Source organism: Amaranthus tricolor, chromosome 2 (assembly GCF_026212465.1).
Source record: "Amaranthus tricolor cultivar Red isolate AtriRed21 chromosome 2, ASM2621246v1, whole genome shotgun sequence".
NCBI classification, from domain to species: Eukaryota; Viridiplantae; Streptophyta; class Magnoliopsida; order Caryophyllales; family Amaranthaceae; genus Amaranthus; species Amaranthus tricolor.
The window spans coordinates 33930177-33940641 of NC_080048.1; the positions used below are offsets into that span (position 1 = coordinate 33930177).

The following is a 10465-nucleotide window of genomic DNA, read 5'->3' on the forward strand; positions in this document are numbered from 1 at the left end:
GACTACAAGTTGCGGTTGCGTAATACGCACTTAGCGTAAACAAGTGCGCAAAATTAAAATCAGTCAAAATTTGTACAAACCAACCAAAAATTAGGCCTTCTCAGTCATCACCGACGAGACGATCCATTTCTATCCCCTAATCTACCATACACGAGGCGGCATAAATCATCCCATTTCAATAATCTCGATTCTTCTGCCGCCATGGATGTTCCTAGCTCCTGGGACGCCCTGCGAAAACAGGTTTGCTTCTCATTGTTAATTCAGTAGAATTTTTCCGGAAATTTTAATTTTAAAACCAATTGAACTGATTTTAGCGGTTAAAATTCTAATTTGTGTGATCAAAAGTCTTATGTTTGAATTTTAGGGTTATACAATTACTTATTGAACTGAAGACCAATTACAGGGAAATGATGGTTGTTATTGTTTTAATTCAATGTTTTAAGAGTCTTGAAAAAAAGATATTGGTCTAATTGGTCATGTTATATTCTCAATGAAATTTCATTTTGTATGGATAGGAAGATTGGTGAGGATACTTACTCCATTTATCTTGGGTGACCTATCTTTTGTAACATGTCCTTTTGGATTCCAGTTTGTTCAGTTTAGACGTAGTTAGATCTTTGATGCCGGCAAGAATTGTCAGTTGAGACATCTTGTTATTTGACTAATGATTATTGATAGCTTTGCCACTTAGATTATTTGTTTAACCTGAACTACTCTTTCTTTTCTTTAAATCCCAATCTTAATTGTAAGATCTAGAAATTACTAGTATGTAGCAAATTTAATACCATACTGTAGCAAATTTAGGAAGGCTCTACGATCCTTTATCATATTGTACAATATTATTCGATTGATCCTATCTCTCTTGTGAATCCTAAGGAAGATCCTAGTTCTTACAACATTTGCCATTCAACTTTAATTTACAAATTTAGTATCATGATATTGAAGTTCACTACCATGATATGTCTTAACTCTTAAGCTTGAGCTAGCTTGATTATTGTTTGGATTTGATCTTTGAACGTACTCCACATGTACCATCATCCTTTTGAGTATTATAAAGCATAAGGCATGAAAAAATTTTCATTAGGGTTGTTGAGGTGCCTTGGATCGTCTCTGCTTTCAATTTTTTAAATTAATATCTTTTTAAGTTTCAGTTAAGGTTAATTTTTGGTGTTTAATTCCTTTAAACGGATGTAGTATATAATATCTAATCTATCATATTATATACTCTATCATATAGTATGTATTATAATTAAATATTGGATTCAATTTCTTCATTCTAGGCATGCTATTCACGTCCATTTTATGCTTATTTATGCTACACCATGATATGTTTCCTTAATGTGCTTGATGACTTTATGCACTATGTTTTTGAATTCTATGTATCTCCTCTATCCCTATGTTTTACATGGTAATAAGCACATGTACATGTACTTATTCCCCCTATTTTAATTGTCAACCCAATAGTATCTCACCTAAGTTGTATGCTTAGGTGAACACCATATGTTTAGGCCAAGGTTAGTGAGGATTTTGGAAGGATGGGACGTGCTCACGTATGAGGACTATAGCTTTGGGAAAAAATAAAGTGCACGTTGTGGTTAAATCTAGTTTGTTTTAGGGCATATATAAGCTATCGATAGGAAATATGATAAGTGCAATTTTTTGCACTTGCTTTTGACTCCTTTTGGTATCTACTTAGTTATATTCGCATTAAGAATTATCACGTGTAATTTTGCTTTAATTATTTTAATTGTTGGATTATTATAGTGGTTTTTATGTTAATGTGTTATTTGTTGGAATTGGAATTCGAGAATGTGTTAGAATTTGGATTCGTTGTTATGTTGGAGCGGTAAAGGAGTAAAGGCAAGTAAAAAGAACCCAAAATCCCTCCTATTGTCTAAAGTTGATGAGTCAAGATGGTGAATGGCGAGTCGTCACCTAGAGCTCTACATAGCACGAAGACTCCTCGCCCAAATGTGAGGAATTGAAGTTTGAGGCAGAGAAGGCGCAAACAGTTTGAGAAATGCCAAGCCTTCGTGTGGGAACTTTATCAGCATCATTTCATTTTTTGATTTTGTTTTATACTATCTTTTCAGTATTTCCCATGTCTATCTTAGAAACACTCATAGTTTATGATTCTAATCAAGCAATTTAGCTTGTGTTTAGTTTGCTTATGTTTTGTCTTAACTTCAAGGCTCATGATTTATTTCCTTGATTAAATCTCATGTGTTTTATTTTTGTTAATTCCATCATTATTAGTTCTTTATTTCTTGCTCTTAGTTTTATTTCTCTATTTATTGCTTCTTTATTGTTATTCCCTTTTAAAATTTCAATTATTAGTTCCCCGATTAAATTCTTGTGATATTATCATGTTTAGGGCTTTGATTATTGTTTTAATTTCTTTCATCATGATATAATACAAAGGGATTGGATCCTATTGTGCATGATTGAATTAATTACTAATTATTGATATTATTGTAGGTTAATTGTTCAAATTTAATTTAAAAGAACCGACCAACTTATCTCTTTGTTAAAAATTTATTCAAAATATGAGAGTTGAAAATAGGGTTAATTTAGCCTTGATATAGTAAGTTGAATTCTTATTAGTCTTATGCAGAAATACGAGAGTTGAGAGTATGACCAATTTTACCTTAATAAATTTTTGTTAACCGATCAAAATGCCAGAGTTGGGATGGAGAAAACCTTCTCTAATCCTTGTTTCATCTGTATTCTCTCAATACTAAGTTTATTATGAACTCATGTGCAATAGTGAGGATTTCTAATGCTCTAGTTGATATAATATTGACGTTTCCTTGTTTTTTGTTCCCTTGTGTAATAAGTAGTTTTTGGTAAAGTCGTAATTGATGTATGCTTCGTTGAGATTGTCGTATTTGTTACACGTTCACTGTGGGCGCGCTTGTAGATAAATAAAATTTCACCTCAAAATATGTGAGCTAGCCTCCAATAGAGATAAAAAGGAGAGCTACCTTTGTCGACTGGAGATCAAGGGTATCTTATGAGAGTTTGAGAGCTAGTTGAGTGCCAGAAAGAAAATACTAAGACTGCTTTGAGAGCTAGAGAGTGTTTGTAATTTATGTGAATGGTTATTGCAAAATTTACACTAATACAAAACTTTGTTGATTGAGGATGGGTGATAGTGTTACCCATAATTCTTTGCGCATGTGTGTGATTAACTCCTTTTGTTTATGCTCATCAAGATTCCTTTTCCAACATGTGCAATACTAACAAGAAGGTTATGCAGATCGAGGATATAAATGAAGTTGCTTCCATTGACCTTTGACCTGAGTAAAAATTCACTTTTCAGATATTACATTGTAATCCAAATTTCTAAATACTCTATAAAAGTCCTAATTAATGCATGTTGGCTATGTTTATTATGGTAATTGTTTCTTTGCTTTATTTTAGCTTTGTATCTATCCTTTGAAATTCATCTTGCTCACATGTATTGGTTTAGCTTTGTCAATGAATGAGCATCTCCTTTATGGGTGGGCATTAGCAGATGATTACCTTTCTTTCTTCCAAAGACCAAGAGTTGTCATTGGGAATTGTGTTTAAACTGTTCCTTACTTTTATTATTCATGTGATGCTAGTTCAAGTTTGTCGTGATATTTTGTGATGTCACGAGGGAGAAAAGTTCTTTATTCTTCAATTTGCAGTGTAAAATAACACGCTTGATGTTTGTTTTGTTATTTTTTCTATATGGTGTTTGCGTGTTTCCTAAAGGCACAAGTATAGGAGGGGGGGGTGTTGATGGTCAATGTTTTTTAGTTATAGACTTGAAATGCCAAATGTTTCTTAACCTGTGCAACTTTTCAAAAATTTAGGCTAGGAAACTTGAAGCACAACTTGATGAGCAGATGAATTCATACCGCAAACTGGTTGCTACTAAAGTTGAAACTGCAGATAATAATCTTGAGTCTGGAATTGAACAATTATTAAAGCATCTTGATCTAGTAAACAACCAGATGCGAGCGTGGGTGTCATCTGGAGGCTCTGAGATGGTTTCTCACACCTTAACCAGGCACCAAGAGATTCTTCAAGATTTGACTCAGGTATGCTGGATCCTCACGTGAACTTGTAAGTTGCCAGCTACATAGCTCATTAGTGCGTTGCATCTTTGTACTCCCTTGGTTCCGTTGAGTTTTCCACATTTTGATTCCTCTTGAGAGAGCTTTTGTGAAAATAGGGGAGAACTCAATGGAATGGAGAGTGCAAATAATCCTTTTTAGTTATTCCCTTTTATGTTATACGTTATATGTTAATACCCCTTCCCAAACCTTTGTAGGGGCTTTGAGAAGTAAACAAATAGAAGATAAGGATTAACTTAGTTTTTAATGCGTGCCTAAGATGTGAGGTGTGAGCGGGCGATGGGATGGGTGATTTGATGGGGCTAGGTCAAGCGATTCCTCAATGCAAGCGTCTTAATGCCACAAGGCGACATTAGAGTGCCATAGAGCGCCTTTTGGCCTTAGCCTCAAAAGAATCCTATTTGGTGCGGTCACCCATATGTTTTCTCTTCCATTCATTATTTCTCTCTTTTTTTCTTCTTCTTCTAGGTCTTTATGTTTTTTTGGTTTTTAAACAATTTATTTTCTGTCACACTAGCTCCTTCGTAGAAGCCTCTAGGATACCCTTAGTGCCTTGCTGCTCCTCGTGCCATCTAAAAATAATTGTAGTTTTTTATTTGCTAGTTCTAATGATTTGTGTCTTTATAGATGATACACATTTTGATTACAATGTTAGTAATTCATATTGTATCCTGGTGTCACGTTTCTTGCTTTATAATCGCTTAAGACCCTTATTGCTTCCTTAACAGAAACAACTGGATTTACACGTAGTTAATAATTGTTATTTTGTAAAAGGATGTAGGGTGACTTATACGTGATTAGACTCATGAGTTTATACCTCTTGTATTTGGAAGGAAGTGAGGCAATCAGGGAATATAGTAATTGTTAAAAAAAAAGGGGGACTGAGGTATTTTCTTTGGTGAGTTTAGGGGTACATTCAGCTAAGGTTTATGTACTTCAGTTTGTAATGATGCCAATTGGTGGAAGAATATTATTCCATGGAAATTGATGTTTCACATTAATGGATGATTAGGGCTCTAATGAGTATTGCTGATTTTTTGTGGTGTATATCATTAAACTAAGTTCTCCTAATGTATATTGTCTATAATTTTAAGCTATTTCTTTTCTCTCTTTTGAGTTTTGGAATTCGAGCGACATGTATTATTCATTCATGTCCTTTTTTAGGTTCTCTTTGTTGTGTTTTTAGTTGCTTGTCGCTATTTTTCTTAAGATTCAAGTTGATGTTTGAAATGGTCAAGTGCAGGAATTTTATCGGCTTCGGTCTAGCTTTAGAGCTAAACAAGAACATGCGTCATTGCTTCAAGATTTCAGGGAATTTGATCGGAGCAGGTTAGACCTAGAAGAAGGAGGTGATTCGGATGAGCGAGCTTTGTTAAAGGAGCATGCATCAATCGGCAGAAATACAAGACAGGTATTTGACAAATATTCTTGTTCTTTAACCACATCATGTTCTCATATCTAGGATTTCATATTATCACCTTCAGTCCTAAGCAAGAGTGGATGTGGCTTAATTTTTTGGTTCTTCTCACTACAACAGAAAGCGGCTTTCATAATTATTAAAGCATATTTATTACACGCTTCATTATCTCTAGATATGTATTGCTGTAATAAAGGGATCTTTTACTGCAATTTTAGGAACCTATCATATAGTAAACATATTTAATCATCACACTAATTTGACTACTTGCACAGTTGCACTATATAATGTTGATATATGATAGTAGACCTATTGTTGAACATGGGACCTTCGACATTTAATTTACCGATTTATTCACGTAATCCCTTTTAGGAATTGGCTAATGCTATAGAAAAAACACATTTTTGCATAGGATTTCATTAACTTTTCAGTGATGTGGAATTAAGGATTTGACATTGTTTTTGTTGTGATTGAAAGCCTTTTGGTTGCACTTCATTCAAAATAAAATGCCCAAGAAATTCAAAGAGGAAAAACATTGTGAGGGTGGTGTGAATAGGGGGAGTCGCAAGAGGGGGTGTGAGATGTTATAGAATAAGGTGAATTGGAAGAATAAATTGAAAAGTTCAATGAAAGCCATTTTTGATTTATGAGAAATGGCATGAATAAAACTAGAGAAGAGAATGGCTCATGGCATAAAGGCGAGTCTAGGGTTTGGATTAGGACAAATAGAGAAAAAAAATTATTAAGGTTGAACACATCTTAGAGAAAGTGATGGTTCGCATAATGTTTTGGCTTAACGTACTGTCGCCTGTTGACTGACCGATTTGAAGCTGTTTATTTTCTTTAAGGTGTTACAAGTATAACACTCTTGCTTTTGGTTTCCTAGGTTGCTAGAATTACCTGATTATAGCTGTGGTTCTTAAGAGCTTTCCTCATTATGGATAATTTAATTTGAACCGTGGAATAAAAAAAACCATGCTTTGGCTAAAAAAACCATGTACCAATGGTGATCTATTAAACCATTGGATGTTTATCTGACAAAAAGTCATGGCATGGTTTAACTTATCTTCAATCCACGCGTAGCCTTGTCTCCATATTTTCTCAATCATCAAAGTTACCTGAATTTGTTAAGAAGTTTCTTGATTATTTGCAACCTTGAAAATAAATAAAATATTAAAATTTATATTTTTTCTCATCTATATTTGATACCCATATTGTGGTGTTTTCTCACGACAAGCGTTCCTTCCTCCTTCCTCTCTCAAAATTGATACATCTGTAAAAGTACAAATCTTAAATAAAAAAAATATATTCAATAAAATTTGTGCTTAATACCTTCTATCAGAAGAGAGGCAAGAGAAAGAAAATTGAGGTGAGAATAGTAAAAAGTTAGGAGACAAATGTGAAAAGTGTTTTTTTACTTTACCATGAGTGGGATACAAATAATTGTATGCATCAATGATTCACTGTGCATGCTCTACATTATTTGGGTTATTCAGACTCGGGTGATACAGGGATTAAAGACAACAATAAAGCTGAAAGTGTATATACAACTTCTAGAGAATTGAAAGAAATTCTCAGTTAGATTATAGCTTGTTTTTGAGTCTTGACCTAGTCTGGGCATCTTTTGCTTGTGAGAATGAGACTTCTCAGAATCGAACATTTATGTGTTGGGTTTGCTAGCTTAGCTCATAGGAAGGGCATCTGATCAGTGATCTTCATTTGAGGCTGGACTGGTGGTTGGATAGGTGAGGACCTGAGGTGCTCATCCTTCTTTGTATTTGAAATTTTGTTTTTTTTTAATAGCTGCAATTGTTGTTTGCTTCTTGCTTGCCAAACTTGGATGCCTAAACTCCATGGTCCATGCTTACCAAGGACCACAAAACAGTGTGCTTCAGGTTTCTGTCCACAGCTTAGTGAGGTGTGAAGCTGCTTTCTCTGTATAATAATATCTCTTCCTTGCCTATTATCCAAAATTCTATCTTGGAATTACTGCACTTGGAATTGGCAATCACAAGCCTGATCTATATCCTCTTACAACTCTTGTCTTTCTGGAGATCTCTGATTGATCCGTTTTACTTGCAGACAGGTGAACTTGTAAATAACCTTGACAAATATCATCTGTTTCCAATATTCTTGTCAACGTGGACGATGTTGCGATCGTCTTAGTCTATGTTGTGGTCATAATAAATTTGGAAGCCTTTACTGTGTATTCTAAATGGGAAAACATCACTATATGAATTTTGATGAGGCAAGTATAGCCTTTAATGGTGAAGTCTTTGCTAGGAATATATTGGTTTTCAGTATTTGTTTCAGTGAGCTGTTTGATATATCAGATGAATATAGAAAGAATGTCAAAGGAAGAGAGAAGGAGGATGCGGTAGAATCCAGACAGAGATTAGAATGACATTGCAGAGAAGAATAGAAGAGAAACATGATTAGAGAGGTGGAATGCTTGTATGTATCATGATAGTAGGAGAGCAGTGAATTTCCCCTGAGCTATTCTAGGGGCTCAGTAACTCCCAAAAGTGTATACTCTATACAACAATCAAATGTAAACCTCCCTCCCCCATTATTAACAACCTCTCAATACAGCTCATTAAATATAACAAAGATTCTCTACTAAGTTCATGTACAACAGAACCTTCTCCTCTTTGCGTAACGAAAAGATATGCTGCCCCCTTCTACCTTCTGTAGTATACACGTCTAATAGTGGGTCCTGTGCCATCCAAAACACTTTCATGCTTAATGTTGGCCCAAATTGATACGAATCATGACTTAAGATATCATAAGACCTTAATCCAAATCATGATTTCATTTGTATTACTAATGATATGGCGAAATCAAAGGATGGGCCTCATTTTCACTATGACAATGAAAACAACGAGCTATGAGCAACCTTAGGTACCATTGTTCTAGAAAGTAGATGAAATCTTGCTTCAGAAATTGCTAGTCGAGATTTGTGGTGATATTTTTTTCTGTCTGGTTGAATGAATCTTTTTTATTCATTGGAAAATGTTGTCATTCTTCGAGGTACGGAAAATAAGGCAAAACCTCTTACATTGTCCAAACGTTTACTTCAGCTTATTAAGACGAACTTGCGTTTTCACTACGTACTGCATGCAACTTCTATGACGAAACTCAGGTATTCTGGGTATTGTGATTGATCAAAATGCTTAGTGAAAACCAGTTTCTTAATCAAGTAAATCAACTTGTGTTTTATCCCTTGAAAGTTGAAACTATTGGTAGCAAAAAAGACCAACTAAATAAATGCACAACTTTATTTGTCAAAGAAAGGAAGGTCCAAATTAGATTCTTGTTCAATTCAACATAACAAGAACCTTGAGTAAATGTTGTTTTCTGAAATGCAAGTGGGTAAATCGGTTGAGCTCACTGTTGTGGATTGGGTTTGGGCCTATTTTAGGGCTTTTTTCTTCAGTTTATTTTTGGTAATATTGTGGTAAAACTTGCGCGTATTCAATTCTTCCTTGTGCTACTTAGATTTGGAACTTTTGTTGATCATTTTGTTGTTTCGCAGATGGATTCTGTAATTTCTCAAGCACAATCTACCCTTGGTGCACTTGTACTTCAGCGTTCAACTTTTGGGGGTATCAATTCAAAGATCAGTAATGTTAGCAGTCGTCTTCCAACGGTATGTAACAAAAATGTAGCTTAGAAGTTAAATTAACCATGCTATTGGTTTTATTTGCATGAAAAGCTAAAAAAGGCTAGTGGCGGGGTTAATATGTTGTGTAAAGCTACACAATATTAGAATGTTAATGTTGAGGAACTTGGCTGTGCGTTAACCACTCAAAATGTACTAGAAGCAATATAAAACACAGTAAAGCGGTTCAACTGTTTTGGGTCCATTGAAGGCCTCTTTATCGCACTACTGATAATCCATTCTCACATCCTGTGATGTATATGTGACAATGCTGCAGGTGAATCAAATTCTTGCTTCCATAAAGAGGAAAAAATCAATGGACACTATCATACTTTCGCTTGTTGCATCTGTATGCACATTCCTCATTTTCTTATACTGGGCGACCAAGTAGAGCAACTTGATTGGGTATTTTGTTGCGACTTTAGGGATCTCTTCTGCTTTATCATTAGAGGCTATCGGATACTGGTCATATCCTCACTCTTATCATTTAATTTCACATGCTGTGTTCTTTACTGTACACATTGCCTTCATCGGAAGGGGTCTAAAATCCATGCCAAGGAAGAAAAGAAAGGAATGAAAAGTAAACACGATTGACTACAGCATTTTTTGTTCGTAATGTTTCTCTGTAGATTCGGTACTCAGTATATAAGTTCTGTGTGAATCTTTTGGTATAGGTTGTGCTTCTCATTATGTGTGAATCTTCCCATTGCTGCGTAAGTTGAATCCTATCTTACAAGTATTAGAAAAGTTCCATTTTTCGTACAATGAAAGGAAACATTATTATGTACTTGTAATTTTTTATGACAAAATTTGATTGGCAATTTTTCAACGATATGAAATCTGGTGTTGTTTACCTTGGCGTTGCCCCATGTCGGAGCACTTATGTAATGCAAGTAGAACTTTGACATTGATGGCAAAGTATTTCATATGATTGAGTTGTCATTAGATGAGCAAGGTTGAAATCCTATTCTAGTTGTCGTCATCATCATACTTAGTGTAGTTTGCTCATCGAAGAAATCTTGTACTTCAGTATTGGAGTGTTTTGTTAGAATGGGCCTGGACTGGACGATATGTTTTCAGTTCAATCAAAGCAATCTGCAAAGTGCACACAGCAACAAAAATGAATGTATACTTGATAATATTCAAACAGAAATAGAAGGTGTTTGGCAAACGGCTGATAGTTGGTAGCTGATGGCTGATTATAGTAGCTGATTCGACCAGCTAATTTTATTAGCTGGTTTCACCAACTAATTTTGAACCCGCTGCGATGAGCAGCTTGTT

The 10465-nt window shown here is 34.8% G+C and overlaps 1 protein-coding gene across 1 annotated transcript; it reads left to right on the forward strand.

Annotated features, from left to right (window-relative positions):
- On the forward strand, nt 1-10037 carry LOC130806415 (Golgi SNAP receptor complex member 1-1). Its single transcript, XM_057671482.1, has 5 exons — nt 1-240; nt 3843-4070; nt 5350-5517; nt 9059-9172; nt 9462-10037. Exons 1-5 carry the CDS (start codon nt 202-204, stop codon nt 9573-9575), a joined length of 663 nt encoding a protein of 220 aa, XP_057527465.1. The 5' UTR covers nt 1-201; the 3' UTR covers nt 9576-10037.
- Nucleotides 10038-10465: the final 428 nt, after the last annotated feature.

Excerpts from the sequence above, each read along its gene's own strand:
- LOC130806415 (XM_057671482.1), top strand. The coding sequence starts at position 202 with ATGGATGTTCCTAGCTCCTGGGACGCCCTGCGAAAACAG. Across the intron at positions 241-3,842 it reads GGGACGCCCTGCGAAAACAG|GCTAGGAAACTTGAAGCACA; the intron begins GTTTGCTTCTCA and ends TCAAAAATTTAG. Across the intron at positions 9,173-9,461 it reads TTAGCAGTCGTCTTCCAACG|GTGAATCAAATTCTTGCTTC; the intron begins GTATGTAACAAA and ends ACAATGCTGCAG.